The following is a 20,540-nucleotide window of genomic DNA, read 5'->3' on the forward strand; positions in this document are numbered from 1 at the left end:
GTGAGTTGTCCGTGCGATTGAAATTTGTAATGTGGTCACAAGATTCCAAGTGATTTGGGTTCGTGATTTAGGACCCGTGATTTGTGATTGTAAGGTTTGGTACCTCGGGGAAATTCTTGAATAAATCTTGTGTGAAAGCGGTTGTTCTTATTGAGTTATTACTTGCTTTCCTTTATTTGGTTTCACCGGACTTAAACTGTGTTCAACTTACTCTACGACGTATTACCTTCTTGTTCCATGTTGCTAATCGTTGTTTCTAGTTTCCTATTATGAGTATTATTTTGTTATTTCTACCATGGTTAGCTTTATAATGATATTGTTCCCTGTTAGTTTCACATTTATACTTGTACAAGTTATTAAGTCCAGTAGGCGTCTTGACTGTCCCTCGTCACTACTCCACCGAGGTTAGTCTTGATACTTACTGGGTACTGCCGCGGTGTACTCATGCTACGCTTTCTGCAGATTTTTGTGCAGATCTAGGTACCTCAGAGTTTGTTGATATTAGCTAGTTGATCGAGCATTATTGTGGAGACTCAAGGTATACCTGTTGTCGCATTCGCAGGCCTCAGGGTCACCTTCTGAAATTTTGCTCTGTACTGTTAATTTCTATTCTAGAACAATTGTATTTAGAGATTTTCTAGTAAATTCAGTAGAGCTTATGACTTGTACTACCGGTTTTGGGATTTTTTGGTTTATATAGAAATTTCTATTTCATATTTAATAGTTGTTGGTTAGATCTTGCCATTTATTTCAGTACGTGTTAGGATTACCTAGTCCTAAAGACTAGGTGCCATCACGACATCCGAGGGAAATTTGGGGTTGTGACAAACCCGATCCAAATAGAAAACATCACAGCTCTCAAGCCTACATCAGAATCTTAGTAATCAAACCAAACCAATAACCAGCTCTCCCAGAGCTCACATCAACTAGAAACTCGTCGGTTTCTCACAATCTGCATGTACGCCATCAAGAAGACACATGAGAGGGTGACCCTAAGTAGATAGATCCATATCCACACTTCCCACGATGTGGTCAAGTGGAATAATCATATCCGCTCGGCGTGGTCACATGTTCAATATGACAATCTGCCAGGCGTGGTCACATGCATAATATCACAATTCGTCCGGCATGGTCACGGGCTACCTGTCCAATCCATATCACACATAAAGCAGATATGCAAGAATACATGTACATGATCAAAGAACATCAAATTCATACTTCCGAACTGGTATCAGTGACCTGCTAAGGTGTATGCATGTGCAAGTGTGACATCATAACTCAAATCAGGCAAATACCTCACAACATAGCAACTATTAGGTAAAATCAGCAGATTAACCTCTATGCAACCTCAAACATGGCTCAAATAGCTCACAACAGGGGTAAAAATAAAAGAAACAACATAGTTGTGATGACCCAAAATGTCATATTTAAATTTAATAATTAATTTTGTGTTCTAAGACCTCGAAAAATACTATTTATCATTCCTCGACTTGCATGCGCAGTCCGTAAAATTTTCTAGAAAGTTTATAGGTGAAAAATGGATTAAAATGTGAATTAGAGCTTTAAAACTCAACTGAGTTGACTTTGGTCAACAATTTTTAGTAAACGGACTCGGATCAGTGTTTTGACAGTTTCGGTAGATCCGTATCGTGATTTGGGACTTAGGCGTATGCCCGGAATCAAATTCTGAGGTCCCTAGCCCGAGATATAAAATTTTGTTAAAAAATTAAAAGTTTAAGTTCAAATAGTGACCGGATGTCAAATTATGTGCAAATGACCTCGGTGCAAATGACCGGATTTTTAGCAGAGAGTTTGGGCATCTTAGCATATTTACCTGTAGCAGAGAGGCCTTTAGCCTTGGATGTTCAGGCCTTGGCCAACCAGTTTGATAGACTGGATGTTTTCGAGCCGAGCCGAGTTTTGGCTTGTGTGGTTTCTCAGTCTTCTCTTTATGATCGTATCAGGGAGTGTCAGTATGATGACCCCCATTTGCTTGTCCTTAAGGATACAGTTTAGCACGGTGATTCCAAGAAAGTCACAATTGGAGATGACGGTGTATTACAGATGTATGCCAGGCTATGTGTGCCTAATGTAGATGGTTTGCGTGAATTGATTCTCCAGGAGGCTCACAGTTCGCGGTACTCCATACATCCGGGTGCTGCGAAGATGTAGCAGGACTTACTGGTGGAGGAGGATGAAGAAAGACATAGTGGAATATGTAGCTCGATGCCTAAATTGTCAGTAGGTGAAATATGAGCATCAATGACTGGGTGGATTGCTTCAGAAGTTGGAAATTCCAGAATGGAAATGGGAGCAGATCACTATGGATTTCGTTGTTGGGCTCCCACGGACTCAGAGGAAGTTCGATGCAGTTTGGGTGATTGTGGATAGTTTGACCAAGTCAGCTCATTTCATTCCTGTGATTACTACTTACTTTTCAGAGTAGTTGGCTCGAATCTATATTCGCGAGATTGTCAGATTTCATGGCGTACCAGTATCTATCATCTCTGACCGGGGTACGCAGTTTACATCATGGTTCTGGAGGGCAATACAACGTGAGTTGGGTACTCGGGTAGAATTGAGTACAACATTTCACCCTCAGATGGACTGGCAGTCCGAACGCACTATTCAGATACTGGAGGATATGCTTCGTATGGTAGGTGGTGCCGGTCCCCAGTGAGTTGGTTCGAGCCGGGCGAGGCTAGACTATTGGGTATATACTTGGTTCAGGATGCCTTGGAAAAGGTTAAGTTGATTCAGGATCGACTTCCTACAGCCCAATCTAGACAGAAGAGTTATGCGGATTGAAAGATTCGTGATGTTTCATTCATGGTTGGTGAGCGGGTATTGCTCCGGGTTTTGCTTATGAAAGGTGTGATGAGGTTTGGGAAGAAGGGCAAGTTGAGCCCTAGGTATATTGGTCCTTTTGAGATTCTTGAGAGAGTTGGAGAGGTGGCTTACAGACTTGCACTACCACCTAGTCTCTCTGTAGTTCATCCGGTATTCCATGTTTCTATGCTTCGGAAATATCACGGCGATCCGTCTCATGTGTTAGATTTCAGTTCGGTTTAGTTGGACAAGGATCTATCTTATGTTGAGGAACCAATGGTTATTTTGGATAGGCAGGTTCGAAAGCTCAGGTCAAAGAACATTGCTTCCGTGAAGGTTCAGTGGAGGGTTCATCCGGTCGAAGAGGCGACTTAGGAGACCGAGCATGATATGCGCAGCTGTTATCCACACTTATTCACCAGCTCAGGTACTTTTTCTAACTCCGTTCGAGGACGAACGTTTGTTTTAGAGGTGGAGAATGTGATGACCCAAAATGTCATCTTTAAATTTAATAATTAATTTTGTGTTCTAAGACCTCGAAAAATACTATTTATCATTCCTCGACTTGCGTGCACAATCCGTAAAAATTTTTGAAAAGTTTTCAGGTGAAAAATGGATTAAAATGTGAATTAGAGCTTTAAAACTCAACTGAGTTGACTTTGATCAATAATTTTTAGCAAATGGACTCAGAACAGTATTTCGACAGTTTCGGTAGATCCGTATCATGATTTGGGACTTAGGCGTATGCCCGGAATCAAATTCCGAGGTCCCTATCCCGAGATATGAAATTTTGATAAAAAAATTAAAAGTTTAAGTTCAAATAGTGACCGGATATCAAATTATGTGCAAACGACACCGGAATAGAATTTTGATGATTCCAACAGCTCTGTATGGTGATTTTGGAATTAGGAGCATGATCAAAATTTTATTTGGAAGTCCGTAGTGGAATTAGACTTGAAATGCCAAAAGTTAAATTTTTGGAAAGTTTGACCGGGGGATTGACTTTTTGATATCGAGGTCAGAATCCGATTCTGGAAATTGGAATAGGTCTGTTATGTCATTTATGACTTGTGTGCAAAATTTGAAGTCATTCCGAATTGATTTGATGTGTTTCAGCACAAGATATAGAATTTGAAAGTTCAAAGTTCATAGATTTTGATTTAAGGTGCGATTCCTCGTTTTGATGTTGTTTGAAGCCTCGATTAAGTTCGTATTGTATTTTGGGACATGTTGGAATAATTGATTAAGGTCCCGAGGGTCTCGGGTGGATTTTGGAAGGTAAACGGAATGGATTTCGGACAAAGAGGGTTGCTGGAAATTTCTGTTGCAGAAAGTTCGCCAGAAATTTTTGGTGCGTAGAGCCAACTTTGGAAGCTTATATCTCGTAATTCATAAGGAATTGGAAAATTTTTAAAACATTAAAGTTGTAGTCGTTTGATTCTAGTTTCCATAAAGTTAAACCATTCATTATTTGGACATTTGTACAGAAAGTTATGATAGATTGAATAAAGGCTGGTAGAGCAGTTTCGCCAGACATTTCTGATGCGTGGAGCTGACTTTGGAAGCTTATATCTTGCAATTCATAAGGAATAGGAAAAGTTTCGAAACATGAAAGTTGTAGTCGTTTGATTCTAGTTTCCAGAAAGTTAAACCATTCATCATTTGGACATTTGTACATAAAGTTATGATCAATTGAAGGAAGGCTGGTGCAAGCAAGTTCTGGTGGTACGGAAAATGAACTTTTAGTGACGGATGGGCAGAAACTTAAGGACCAAAAATGATCATTTCCTTCGTTTCTTTTTGGATTTTTGGAGCACGCTTCTTGGGCAATTTTCACGGGAAAATATTGGGGTAAGTGTTCCTTATCCTATATTGATTATCTTTCATGATTCCATACTCATTTACATCATGAATCCGTGAATTTATGGAAGAAAAATCAAGATTTTTGCAAAATCATCCAAAAACAAAAATTTAAGATTTGGAGGTCGAGTTGTTATCGAAATTTGGTAAAATTGTATGGGTGGACTCGTAATTGAATGGGTTGTCGGATTTTGTAAGTTTCGCCAGATTCCGAGATGTGGCCCCCATGGGCAAATTTTGAGCTAATTTCGGATTTTATTAAACAATGTAATATTTTCTTATGAAATTGATTACTATAATTTTTGTTGACTGTATCGAATTAATTATGACTAGATACGAGTCGATCGAAGTCAGAAAATCGAGGAAAAAGCATAATACTTGGTTAAATTAGAGCAAGTCAAGGTAAATAACTTGTCTAACCTTGTGTGGGAGAAATTCTCCTAGGATTGATAATTGTAATGTGTGAAAAGTCGTGTACACGAGGTGACGAGTGTGTACACGAGCTAAATATGAAAGTTTATGTTTTAAATTGTGTAGATCATTGTTGCGCATTAATTAAATTATTTCATTTTGTTATATTCTTCATTATTGATTTAATGTTTATATTTTAAATTTGCTTGACCTTTTCTTGCTAATTGTTTTATCTGTTTAGTTGGAACTTGGTTTCTTTTATTCTGTGCATTATTTGAAGGTTGATTTTCTTTAAATCAAATATTATTAATATGAAGTATTTGACATTTTTAAACTTGATATTGAAGCAACGTATTAAAAATTTTGAAATATTATTTTCCTGAATTATTTACTCCTGAATATTTTTGTAATATTTTCGTACTCATTGTGATGGAACAGTGAGCTCTTTATTGTGGAAACATATTATTGTTGAATTATTTTGACATGAGCCGTGAGCTCTTTATTGTGGAAAGATATTATTGTTGAATTATTTTAACATGAGCCGTGAGCTCTTTATTGTAGAAAAATATTATTGTTGAATTATTTTGACATGAGCCGTGAGATCTTTATTGTGAAAAAATATTATTGTTGAATTATTTTGACATGAGCCATGAGCTCTTTATTGTGAAAAAGTATTGTTGTTGAATTATTTTGGCAAGTTAAATTATTTGAGCACCTGAGGTACAAATTGTGATATATTGTGATATTGAGTCTCATGCGGTGGTATAAGATCTGGGTATTGAAAAGCATGCGGTGAGATAAGGGTGACTTGATACGAGTGGCTAGTAGGAAAAACTACTAGAAGTCATGCGGTGTGATAAGGATGACTAAAATGCGTGATTCTATTTCAGAAAAAATGTTTTCTTTAAAATAAATTGTGAAGGCTTCCGCGGTGAGATAAGGAAATGAGATATTGTGAATTTGTTTATGATTTGGGACTACGAGGCGGTACCTAGGGAGTGCCCTTGTTGATATTGATTTATGGCCGTAATTGCCTTTGATTATTGTTGTGATTTTCTTAAAGTTGAAAAGAATTCTGTTTTGTTTCCACAAGGTATTTATTTGCCATTATTTGATATAATTAAATGTGACATATTACTTGATTCATTTCCATTGTCATTTTATCTTATAATATTGTTTAAATATTTTACCATGCAATTATTTATTCTCCAGTAGGGCCTGACCTGACCTCGTCACTACTCTACCGAGGCTAGGCTTGGCACTTACTAGGTACCGCTGTGGTGTACTCATACTACGCTTCTACACATCTTTTGTGCAGATCTAGGTACATCTTATCATACCACGCATCAGTAAACTAGCTGTACGAGGAGACTTCGAGGTATATCTGCCAGCGTCCGCAGACTCCAGAGTCCCCTTCTATCTTACTATGTTGTCTTCCTTATTTGCTTTAGACTCTGATGTATAGAGACATAGAGAATAAATTCTTAGAAGCTTGTGACTTATTTCTACCGGGTTTTGGGAGTTGAAATTGTTTGAATTGTAGTTTATTTATTTCAGATATTTATTATTATTCCGCATTGATAGGCTTACCTAGTCTTAGAGACTAGGTGCCATCACGACATCCTACGGAGGGAATTTGGGGTCGTGACAACAGTATGAAGCTTAACAATTAATTCAAGGTATATAATATCATAAGCACGACCTCGAGCATGGAAAATACCTCGGTGCATGCACATGAGCTTAGCCCCACGCATATGCGCCACCTATAGCACGTAGTTATCACAAATAACTGAGGTAACTAGTACCTAAACCAAGTTTAGGTAAGATACTTACCTGAAGCAAGCCAAAACAATATTCTAGAAGCACCATCCCACACGATCCGACCTTCGAACGGCTTAGAACTAGCCAAAAGCAACTTAAAATATCAAATAATTCCACGGGAATCAAAACCAAACGATATGTCAAATCTTTAAATACTCAAAGTCACCCCGGGTCTGCACCTCGAAATTCGAAAAAACTCACAATTTCAATCCATCCGAATACGAGTCCAACCATACTAATTTCATCCTATTCCGAATCCGAATCGATGTTCAAATCTCAAATATTCACTTTAGAAAAGTTTATATAAAAATCCCCAATTTCTCTTTTAGATTCATCAACAAAATGCCAGAATCAAAGAGGAAATCATTTAAAATAATCAAATCCGAGTAAAAAATACTTACCCCAATCCAAATCGTGAAAATCCTCTCCAAGATCTCCCAAATTCGATCTCCATAACTCAAAATGTGATAAAATGAACAAAACCCTCGATATATACAATCTGCCTAGGCATCTCCGCATCTGCGGTCAAAGAAGCCGCATTTGTGGTGTCGCGTCTACGATAAATAACTCGCACCTGCGAGTTCCACTGAACTCTGACCAACCGTACCTGCAGATACACAGTCGCATCTGCATACTCGCAGATGCGGAAAGACCATCACATCTGCATTCATACCCAGCCTTCGCCAACATCGCATTTGCGGACCCCCTAGTGCTTTTGCGCTTCCACTTCTGCAGTCTATATCTGCATCTGCGGACTCTGCTCCCAAGACGCTTCTTCTCCTCTGCACAACATTAACCACATATGTACCACCACATCTGCGCACCTCCCTTCGCAGGTGCGATTGCACCAGACCTGCCAACAATCAGCCAAACTCAACCATCTCCCAAGTGGTCCGAAACCCACTCGAGCCCCTTAGGACCCCACCCGAGCACACTAACAAGTCCCAAAATATAACACGGACCTACTCGAGGCCTAAAATTACTAATAACAACATCAAAATCGCGAATTGTACCTCAAATCAAGTTTAATGAACTATTTCAAAATTTTAAAATCCAAACTTACGCCAAACACATCTGAACAACTCGGAATCACCTCAATTTTTGCACACAAGTTTCAAATGACATTACAGAACATATCCAACTTTCGGAACAACAATCTGAATCTAATATCATCAAAGTCAACTCGCGGTCAAACTTATGAACTTTCCAAACCTTCAAATCGCCAACTTTCGCCAAATAGAGCCAAAACCTTCTAGGAACATCCAAAAATTCGGGCATTATGTCCAAGTACAAAATAATCATCTGAACCTTACGGAATGATCAAAAGTCCCATCCGAAGTCAAATACACAAAAGTCAAACTTGGCCAACTCTTCCAACTTAAGCTTCCACATTGAAAATCCGTAAGACCCCATAAATTTTCGCCAAGGAATTTAAGGTTTCGTGGTGCCGAGGTAGACTTATGTTTTGGGTTGAATAGTGCATCGAGGTGTTGGTGGAAAGTTTTTGATGAAGGTCCAGTTATGCAGTTAGATTCGCGACCGCAGATCCATTATGCGAGCTGCAAACCTGTCGCAGAGTTGAGCAGAAAAATGGTTGAATTTTGAAGGTCGTTTTGCGGCCCATTCTGTGGTCGCATATCCATTTCGCAGTCCGCACATCCATCGTAGATTTTGGCATGAAGAATTTCATTGGGCGATTCTGCGGTCCACTCTCCGACCTTAGACCTGTCGCAGACCGGTCCATACCATTCCAGTTTTTGGGCATCATTTTCGCGATCCATTTAGCGGACCACATATCTGTTATGCGGTCCATTATGCAACCGCAAACTTGAGTTCGGAGGGTCCATTTTCCTATTTTTATAACCTGACCCCATTTTGATAAATAACCTTAGGGGCTCATTTTGAAGCAAATATCTGATGATTTTAGAGAGAGGTGAGAGCATTTTAGAAAATGAAGAAGGAAACCTAGCATTCTAATCACATATTCTTGCACCAATATTCAAGAATCAAGGAAGCCAATCACTAGATTATCATCTATCCGGGTAAGTTCTACTCCTAAACTTTCATGCAAGAGGTTATGAGTTCAGTATATTGTGGGGGTTGAAAATAGGCCATACATGTGAAAATAGGTTGTAGTATGTGGGGTTAATGAACTAGTTTGGGTAGTTTCTTGTTGAAATTGGTTGATCGAGGAAGGGATTACCATTGTAGATCTTTGTAGTCCATTTTGCATACTAGGTGTTTGACAAAATTCCTAAGAGAGTTACACCATGAGAATCCTTCTAATTATTATCCAATTTTCGCTATCTTCCTATATATTGTTATTGCTAGAAAGGTTGGGACGTTTGTAGTAACGTAAGGGAAGCTCAAACAAGGTATGTTGGCTAAACTCCTCTTTTAGAATTGAACCCCACAATGGCCTTGTAAGTCCCGTGTTGCTCATTATAAATTAATTACTCTGAATATGTCTTGTGTCAAAAGATATATATGTTCAATTTATATTCCAAACTTTCTTGTTATGTTGAGTTACTATTTGAGAAGGTGATTAAGCGTGGGTTGTGTATTAATATATTATAATTTGAAAACGTGATTCTAATGAAAACTAGCATGTCAAATTGTGTAAGAAATCACATGTGCCTAAGACCCTTAATTTGGTTAGTTGCTCAAATGTGCATTTAAAGTCTCGAGTAGAAATGCCTTGTTGTTGATAATCTATAAGGATGCTTGAAAGTGAAAGAAGTGACTTGAAGATATAAAGTGTGGCCAACGTTCCAAGAATGAAAGTCATACTTGTGGCCAATGGTGCCGAGGAAATGAAATGATGTGAGAAAAGTTATGAAATAGGCCTTGATTCAACTATTCCAAATTGACTTCGAAAATAGATTTGCCTAAAAGCTTATGTACCCAAGTTATGCCCAAATGTGGCTGTTTTAACTAATGCTATGCTTTGTAAGTATGTCCAATATGTTTTGAGCTCTTATATTTTAATGAGTTGAAATTGTGTATTGCCCTTGTTGGGGAAAAGTATTTCAAGAATAAATGATGTGTTACATGTTTATGATTTTAACTTGTGCTTCGGTTGCCAATCATTTTACTCCATTTCCTAGAAAGAAATCTATTGTGTTTAAAATCTTCGTTACTAATAAACCTAAAGTTGTGATTTTCGAAATATTTTATTTGTTGATATTTATGATGGTGGTCCATGAAAGTAAAGAATAAAAGTGTGGAATATGAGATACGACCATTGTGCCATAAATGAAAAATCACATGTATGGCTAATAAAGCTAAGGAAATAATGATGTTGTGAATGGTTGAAAGTACTAACGAAGCTATATATACAATGTGAAAGGTTAAAAGGTGAATATAAAATATATTTGTATTTTTGTTTCCCTTGTGTGCAAAACATAAATATTTTTGAGAGTATCATTAGCATACCGAGGAAGGGTGGGTCATAAGGCCCACACCCGAAACTACACGTGCCAGTGTAGGAGTGGATTGTGATTATTTCCCTTATTTGGGATGAGATTGAAATATTGAGGTGATTGTGATTATTCCCCTTAATTGGGATGAGATTGATATTAGCTGTGAATTGGAAAGTCAACCCACACGACATATGTGGGAAGGCGGCCTAGCCGGTCGGATGGAGATCGGACACCATGTTGCGCACATGGTGGTACTACTCTTAGTAACACTTTTTTTCGCATCACATATCAAACCACATTGTTCGTGAGGAGATGGCCTAGCCGATCGGGCGTGATCGGACTCCGTGCTAAAAATACGGTGGTATATCGGTGCAAATGATCTCCTAACCAAAAATATATATTATTTTCGTATTGTGAAAATTATTATGTTTTAACTAGGCATTTGGATATTGTTGATTGTGACTTGCTGTTTCTATGGTTTTCCCTGTCTTATATTGGCATTCTATTTTGAAAGAGGACATTTAGCTTTACATACTGGTACTATTTCATATGTACTAACGTCCCTTTTTTCGGGGGCGCTACATCTTCAATGGATGCAGGTGGTTCATCAGCGGACGGTTTTGATCCTCGTGAGCAGTTACTCTCTATTCAGCAGATTTTGGTGAGCCCCACTCTGTTCCAGGCTTCATGTCATTTGACGTTGTACTTTATATTTTGAGGTATAACCGGGGCCTTGTCGTCGGCACATTCATACTGCTCTTCTGTTCTACTTAGAGGCTCTGTAGACAGGTTGTGGGTGGTGTATGAAGTTGGGAATTAAACTAGTAAGTGTTGGCATTTGGGTAAACATGTTTTTCATTATATCTATAAACTTGTCATATTTTGGAAATCAAAAATGAATATCCTTTAGTAATGGAAAAGATTGTGGAACACTTGACTCTTCTCATGTCTATCACATGTACTGGTTCTTATATTGTTAATTGGCAAGGTTGGGTAGAAGGCATCTAACATGCTTGCTTAACCGGGGTATCTCGGTTGAGCGCCGGTCACGCTCCCCGAGGTCGGGGCATGACAAAAGTAAAAAAATAAAAGTGTGGAATATGAAATCCAAAACCAACCTAGGATGCAAATCGTAATACTTCATATGAAGTTACTAAAGACCTCAAATCACTGAACGGAATGTCAATCCTCAAAACGACTGATCGTTACAAAAGGGTCGAGTAATTTCTGAATGGGAGGGTTGAGCTAACATAACAACTCTTTTTAAGGGTTAATATGGGGTATGATTTAAAGAAAAGGAGGGGGGATGAGGAAGGGGGGGAGGGGATGAGAAAAAGGAGGGGGTATTTTCTTAATACTACGTGAATTTGAAAAAAATAAAAAATAAATTTTAGGATTTAAAATATCCGAAAAATATATCTGTTAATGGACAAGTGACAAGTGTAGGAATGATCTCAATTAGTCATGACATGAGCAATTATGCTATCAACTTTAAATGGAGGATATAATTATTCTATTTCGTATAGTACACGGGCAGTTTTAGTTCTTTTTCGGACAAAAATAAAGTCCAAAAAATGCACGAGTTTAAATGAAATAAATTAGTTTTATTTAAAATTTCAAATGCGACATGCTTAGTATTTAAAGAAAAAATTACTCTCTGTCAGCTGGCCCAATATTCCAACCAAATTGAAAAAACTATCCGAACTGTCAGTCCTTAAATAATTTCAACCAAAACTAGCCCAAAACAAAATATCTACCGGAAATAGCTCAAATGTCATTTTGTAACACAAATAATTTTGCTAAAACACAAAGACAGATCAAACTTTTTGAGACACTAGACTTGAGCAATATTCTAATATTCTAATTCCTTTAAGTTACAATTTAGAGAATCGAACACCTTAATTCGGTTTAGAAATCACTATTAAACGTTAGTTTGTTAGATTGCGTTGAAGGATTAAACTGAAAATGTCACGGGCAACCATTGAAGCTTAGTTAAAGCTTGAATTAAAAAATTTGGGTTTTTAAAATGAGAATTTATTTTGAATGGGTGTTGTTGGAATAAATTGGGTATATGTCAAAGAGTGTGAATCTCAATCTCGGAACATTATTTTAATTCCGCGTTTTACATTCTTGCCGCCAAAGCTAAATTCAACACAAAATAGGAAAACAATTCCGAATCCCATTTTAAGCAGGCAAGTAAAATTCTTATATGCTCTATCTACTAATAGACTACTACAATTATATTATAGCAAAAAAATCCCATTTAATTGACGCTTTTTAAATTCTTGTTGCAAACCAAATTCACCAAGGAATAGGAAGAAAAAATTTGGCAACTTCCAAAACGTTACTTCCCTTTCCCTTTCCGATTTCCAGTCCCGCGTTAATTAGGAAAACTCACTCTCTTCTATATATATAAACCCCTTATTCACTCCATTCCACAATTTATACTCCATATTAACAAAAGTTGTCTGTTTTAGTGTTGTTTATCAATGGCTGAAATGTACGGAGTTTCTTTCTACAGTGAACAAATAGAGGTTACTGTAACCAAGAACGCTGACTGGATTTTGCATACCGTTGATACTACACAAGCTTCTTATTGGTCTCGATATCGAGTGGCTCCCGTATTTCAATCCATAAGACAAACAACCAGTTGCTCTTCTCCAACTTTGTGTAGGCCGACGTTGCCTTCTTTTTCAACTCCTACACAAAGATTCCATGCCCGGTTACCTCGCACAATTTCTGAGTAACCCAAATTTCACATTCGTTGGTGTCTGGGTTGAGGGAGATGCTGAGAAGTTGATGTGTGATCACGGGCTTTTTGTGGCGAATACTGTGGATTTGAATCGACTTGAATTGTTGTATTATGGAGAATATGTGTATGGAAAGATGGGTTTGAAGAGAATGGCAAAAGCACTACTTGGGAAAGCCAGAGGATGTTACTTTGAGAATTTGAGCTATGAACAATTTGAATATGGTGCTATTGATGCTTTTGTGTCGTTTGAGATTGGAAAGAAATTGTTTAATGCAATGGCAGAGAGAAGGAATTGAATTGCCACTATCAGCCATTGAAATTCCATTATCAGCCATTGGATTGCCATCATCAGCCATGGCAGCTGCTACAAGAAAGCTAACTAATATGCAGTGTCCCAATTCATTTATACATTGAATATCAGAAACAAAAATAACATATTTTCTTAACTTGCTACAGTCTCTTCTGCAGCGATATAACATACTTTAATTCAAAATTTATCAAATGAGAGTTCCTTTCCTCAATAAATGAACAAATCAACTGTACAATGCTATCTCAGGCCACTTTCCTCACAAGCCTCTGAAACGACAGATGTTAGGACAAAAAGAAAAAAGAACAAGAAATAAAAACCTATACCTACAAGTAAACAGCTAAATAAAATATTGCTTTCAACATACAACTGATCTTACAAAAAGTAGGTAAATAAAAAGAGGAGAAAAGGGTATATTGAGGGCGTGAGAAAGGGGGAGAGAGGAAAGGGTTTCCAGCTTCCTTGATCACACTTCACTGCTTACAAATAAAAGTGAAGAGATTTTGAGCAGGATAACACAAAGACGAGCAAAACTTAGTATATTCATCTTATTGCGTCACAGGTCATCACCAAAACTGGACGATTTGATGGAGATTTTAGGTTGTTTGAATTGAAATATGAGTCAAATTTGAAGTACACAAGATAACATGTAAGAAGATGATATGTGTATCTCCGTGTAAATCTCCCGTGTATCACTTGTATATTAAATATGTATCTCTTGTGTATCTCCTGTATATCCATGTATACCTTGAGATCATGTTAGCTTCATATATCGTATAGAAATTGTTTAAACGCAATTTCAACTACGAATTGACTCAAAACTAGTCCAAAACACTCCAATCTTTCTCAAATTTTATATATTGACTCATCTATATATTTTTAATGATTTTCAACCATACCCATTAAAAAATATCCCTTTTTGCTTAAATTTTTTAGATGTTACATATTTTTTTCTTTATTTTTCATCACCTTATTTGCTACCTCATCCATGAAATTTCCTTTCCGTCTTGCATTTATTGTTGTTGATCATGCTTAAAAATATGGAAGGAGATCTATACGTTGATTTTCGGAGGGAAAGAATCCTTATTTATCTGCGATTTTTAATTTTTGAGCAGCAACAAAAATAATTTTCTATTGTTGGGAAGAAGCTACAAATCCAACAAGCAGAACCAAAAGCAAAAGATTAAGTTTTTCAAGACATAAATATCCTTACCAATATATTTATGTTTTAGCAAACTATATTTCATTAATTCAACCCATATATCTCTCAAATATAAATAAAGCCTTTCCCCCTTCCTTTTTTTTTTTTGTTTTAACTGTACTTAAATTAATTTAAAAACTTGACATATATTTTTATATCTAAATAAACAAAACACATAATTAAATTCATTTTAATAAGAATATTTAAAATTATTTCTCCATTTAAATAATACTAATTGTAAAATAAATCTTAATAATATCCTTTTCGTAATTTGACACTTCAAAACACTTCTCGAAAGGATTAGCATATTTTTATCAAATACCAAAAAGAAAAGCACCTTCTAAATGAATTTTCCAAACACAAAGTGCTTCTCTTCAAAGTACTTTTATGAAAAACTATTAGGATAAAAGTGCTTCTTAAAATATGCAGTTTTTAAAAATTTGGTCAAACATCGAAGTAATTCCTAAAACTCTTAAGTAAATGCTAAGATTGAAGCATAGAAGCATTCAAGAATATCTTCAAGACCTTCATTGGTCATAGTGTTCCCCAGCGAGCAAGGAGCCGAAGATGGTGAAATAGCTAAAGCCTCATCTTTTTTTTTTTTTGGTAGTAATAATTTATTTTATTAAAGAGAAAAAGCACTAAGCTAGTGGTTCAAAACATAGTTAAAGTTGTGCAATCCACCATTATATCTAACAAGGCATCTCTATCCTGCACAAAAACTAGTTGCACCAAAAAGTTAGCAAGTAAATAGCTCTAAACTTAAGGCTAAGAAAGTTTATCTTTTACCTTAAAAAGTTATCCTTTCCAACCAGACAGCCACCATAAGGCTTCGGATATAGTACTCCAAATTTTGAGGGACCTTTTTGGTAATCTGATCCGGTTCCAGAACATAAGAAAATATTGAGTGGAAACAAGGCATAGTCCAACTAATGCCAATTATAGCATTATTGTACCATATTTTCTTTCAAGGTCGACTGATGTTGTCAGTAAAAGACGGCATTTTGTTGCATGATTTCACTGAAAAAGGATCGTTTGGATGTCCTCGTCGTGTTCTGGAGTCCATTTATGGATGGTTTAAGGAGATGTTGTTGAGCATAGATAACAAATCACAAGTCCTAGGCACTTCCCCATCATTCAAATTCCTTCTAAGAGAGATTCCAACCTTGAGCAGTGAAAAATCAGCAATCACTGCATTGTGAAGGGAGGAGTGCTGTAGATTATTCTGGAACTGGTCTCTGAGAGGTGAATGAACCAACCATGCGTCCTCCCAAAATCCAGATTTTTCTACCGTTACCGAGGAGAAAACAAAAATTTTCAGAAAATTTACATCCAAGAGAGAGGATATGCTTCCATGTTCCTCTACCATGTGGGGCATTAGAATCATTGCTGAACCATGGATTTTCAAAAGTAAACTTTTCCACCAGTAATCTCCTCCAAAAAGCATTTTCTTCCTTGTTGAATCTCCAGTGACATTTCAGCGATAGGCTTTCATTATGGCGCTTCAATTCTTACTTCCAAGACCCGACTCCAGTTTCTCGTGACATTGTTCCATTTATTTTGTTTGTTGTCACTCCATAAGAAATCTTTTCTCAGCGTGTCTATACGCATCAATATTGCAGATGGAGCAGATAAGAAAGAGCCTCATAATTTTCTCATCTACTTTATATCTTGCCTCAAAGAACTCCGGACTTCAGCCTTAGATGATTCTTTCTTCTTGCTCTCAATACAGTCTTTCGTGTGAACCATATCCTAAGATGTTTCAAATTCTTGGTACTTCTAAGGCTTGTTCCTTGTTCTTTTGATACTGAGCCGTTCAAGTTGATGTAAAAACAAGTTTGAAAGCAAAGAAGGAAGAGAAGGTAAAAGGAAAGTCCCACTATGCTATATGAGCAAGTCCAATGATATGGAACCAAGAAAAACTGCAACAATGTCAGCATGCAAAGGGAATACATACTAGTAACAAAGATTCGATTTTGGGAATGTTATTTGAAAATAGCTGAGCAAGTTTGCCTCTTTTACCTTCGCTGAGTTTTAAACAAACAGAGAGACTAAATGAATACAAAATTGTAGTAATCTCATGTGGTTACTATCACACCCCAAACCTGGCGTGACCGGCACCCGGTACCGTACTGGCCCGAGCGAACCACACTGTAACTCATGATCGTTCGACGAAAACAAGAACATACATAGGTTGAGTTGACAACTCATTCCTTCTGTAACTATCATGGGCCAACATGACCACAACTCATAATATATACCTGTAAGTGGGCAAATTCTGTATCAACGAACCATCGTACTTAAAATATAAATAAACACGGACCCTAGAGGCCTCTGACATATTGTACATAATGAACCCGTATCTACAAAGCCTCTAAGAGTATTTGACATCTAAACATGCTCGAAACAGGGCCCCTGCCTACCCATAAGTCTGTAGCAAAACTTCAATACGATGACTCATAGACTCGACTACACTCCGATTGAAGTGGAGTCTTACCAATCCTTCGTTGAATGCTAACCGCATCTACTATAAGGGCTAGTCAAACTAATTACCTACACCTGCATGCATGAATACAGTGTCCACGACAAAAGAACGTCAGTACAAATAATATACCGAGTAGGTAAGGTAAAACAAAAACATAACAATAAGTCAACATCAACGAGAAAGATAAGAATCAAACTGAACCTCTAAAGTGCCACCGGAGGCCATGATATGTATTAATTATACTTATATATTTAATGACTCTATTGGGACTGTTATCCATATCGTAACATGACTGCCCAACTTATCAACAGTAATTGCCTGACCGGCCGTAGCTCCGTGGTAAATGAAGATGCATGACTGCCCAACCGGCCGTAACTCGGTGGTAAATGCATAATTGCACAACCAGCCGTAGCTCGGTGATAAATGCATGACTGCTCGACCGATCGTACCTCAATGGTAAATGAAGAAGCATGATTGCCCAACCGGCCGTAGCTCGGTGGTAAATGAAGATGCATGAGTACCCAACCGGCCGTAGCTCGGTGGTAAATTAAGATACATATAATATTACATTATGAACATTAACATCTTTCTCGTATGCCTCAATAGAGACTTAAGAATATACTTAGAAATGCTTTGAATTATATTTCACAAAAATGAATAACGTAGACATCCTTAACTACTAAGAGTAGAACTATATATGGAAGGACTTTACGTTTACGTTTTTTTTACCTGGATCATACCAAAAGAAGGAAGGATTAGCCTTAACATATCTTTAATATCATCTTCCTACTTGTATTTGTGAACAATCTTCTCTACCCCTCAATCTCGAACTACTTCCGACTTAACGATGGTACACGAATTCGAAACAGCTAAACGAATGTATACTTGTCATGACTAACCCCTTTGTTCGCTTTTGTTTGTCAAAGTTCCATACAGAGCAGCCCCATTTTATTCAATTTCATATCATTAAAAATATGGGTTTAAGTGAAGAATTTCTCTATTTATGGCCATGCACCCACACAATAAAAGTCATGACTTTATCATTAAGAAATTGGCTATAAAGACGCCACCAACATAATAATTTGTACTAGTCACTTATCGCTCCTTGCTATGCAGCCACATGGTGACATCCTTGTCACCTTGTAATTGTCCACAAATCCTTATCCTAAAGTACTACTATTAAAATATTAATAAATTATTGTACCATATAAAATTAAGACATATACCAATATTTTATTAAAATATTCATGTAAAAATATATATATTTTATTAACTTCTCATTTTTCTAATCTCATATAAAGAGTACAAATTTTCGTACGCTTAATTCTCAAAATGGTAAAAATATAACCTTCTTTCCTTGTGAGAAAATAATTTCTATCTTTCCAATAAAGAAAATCTTATTTATAAACTTTCAAATATTATGTGTATAATCTAAAGCATATCCGGAAGTAGTAATATTAATAACTATATAAAATCATATTTTTAAAATTTTTACAAAAATGTTCCAGTCAAAAGAAATATCATATCAAAATGTATCTAACGGTATCAAGGTTGTTAAACTTACGGGGTCTTACAATAATACTACCATAAATCCTCTATAACCTCATGAATGACCTTGATTCCTTCACGCTCATATGGATTACCATAACTCATCCTAACATTAAAGTATGAGATGTTACACTACTAGCATTAGAAACCCCCTTTTTCATTCTGCACGTGTAATCCTCTAGGTGCACACTTAATGACTCATCACCAAAATTTACACCTCATGTATATAAGTATCACTTTCTGCTCATTCATATATATGGTCCATTTGGAATAATAGTCATCCAATAATTTCGAACAATTTACGTACATCCACTACAATTTTCCACTTAATTAAGTACATACATAATTAATTTATGGATCTCATTTCACTTGAGTACTAAATACTTTTAACATACTTCATATACCTTACTATCATGGTCATGTGGTATATCACTAGTCCATAAATACAGAGTATTATAGCTTTGGCTATTTCATTCCAAAATATCAAACTACGACGAAACTCATTTTCTTTGATTTGTTTTTCCTCTAACCTTCACGACACTTACTTACCACTTGTTATAAATAACATAAATGCTTATAACATCAAATATAATCTTGGCGTTGAACTTATGTCAATTATCTTACGACAAATCCAACATACAAAATTACGGGATATAATATCCTTCCCCCCTTTAGAAACATTCGTCTTCGAATGTTAACTCTTAGACACTTACGAAAATTTTGCAGAGTCTCCTCTGTAAGCTAAGCTAAAATCCTTTATCTGAAGTCTGGACTATTCACAACCTTCTACACTTGAGTATCTCGTATTTTCGTCACCTTTACCTTACTTGCCTTTCAATCTTGCATCGTATCTTCTATCGCTTTCATAACCTCCCTTCCACATAGGTGAAAATTACATCCACGCCTTAAAGCTTTACTGTGATACCTCTACCTCTGGTGCATATAAAATCTGGCGGAAGCTTGATACTAACTTCTTACGACTCAGCTCTATTGAACGATCTAGAAACAAAAGAAGGGTAAAATTTCATAAATGCCCTATAGCCTCTCAATTATAAGTGTAAGGTGCAACACACCAATAAGTGAGACTCTACTAGGCATGGCTTTATAGATTCCCTAGGACACGACCTGCTCTGATATCACTTTGTAACATTCCAAACCTGGGGAGGCGTGGCTGGCATCCGGTGTCACACTGGCTCGAGCGAACCACTCTATAACTCATGATCGTTTGATGAAAACTAGAACATACATAAGTTGAGTTGAATGAACTCATTCTTTCTATAACTATCATGGGCCAACATAGCCACAATGGGTAATGTATAAATATAATTGGGCAAACTCTGTATCAGCGAACCATCGTACTTAAAGTATGAATACACACGGGCCATAAAGGCCTCTAACATACTGTACATAATGAACCTATGTCTACAAAGTCTCTAAGAGTATTTGACATTGAAAAATTCTCGGGACAGAGCCCTTGCCTACCCATAAGTCTGTAGCAAAACTCTAATACAATGACTTAAAGACTCGGTTGCACTCCGATTGAAGTAGAGTCTTACCGATCCTTCGCTGAATGCTAACATCATCTACTATGAGGGCTCGTCAAATTGATTACATACACCTACATACATGGATGCAGCATCCACAACAAAAGGATATCAATACGAATAATATACCGAGTATGTAAGGCATAACTGAAATATAACAATAAATCAACATCAATGAGAGAGATAAGAATCAAACTGAACCTCTAAAGTGCCACCGAAAGCCATGATATGTATACTAATTATACTTATATATTTAATGACTCTCTTGAGACTGTTATCCATATCGTAACATGACTGCCAATTGATCAGCGGTAATTACCTGACCGGTCGTAAAATGGTGGTTAATGCATGACTGCCCGA

At 36.8% G+C, this 20,540-nt stretch overlaps 1 protein-coding gene across 1 annotated transcript; it reads left to right on the plus strand.

Moving 5' to 3' along the window:
• Nucleotides 1–13,058: 13,058 nt before the first annotated feature.
• On the plus strand, nt 13,059–13,391 carry LOC107759276 (uncharacterized). Its single transcript, XM_016577160.2, has one exon. It carries the CDS (start codon nt 13,059–13,061, stop codon nt 13,389–13,391), a length of 333 nt encoding a protein of 110 aa, XP_016432646.1.
• Nucleotides 13,392–20,540: the final 7,149 nt, after the last annotated feature.

This window comes from Nicotiana tabacum, chromosome 15 (assembly GCF_000715075.1).
Source record: "Nicotiana tabacum cultivar K326 chromosome 15, ASM71507v2, whole genome shotgun sequence".
Classification (NCBI taxonomy): Eukaryota; Viridiplantae; Streptophyta; class Magnoliopsida; order Solanales; family Solanaceae; genus Nicotiana; species Nicotiana tabacum.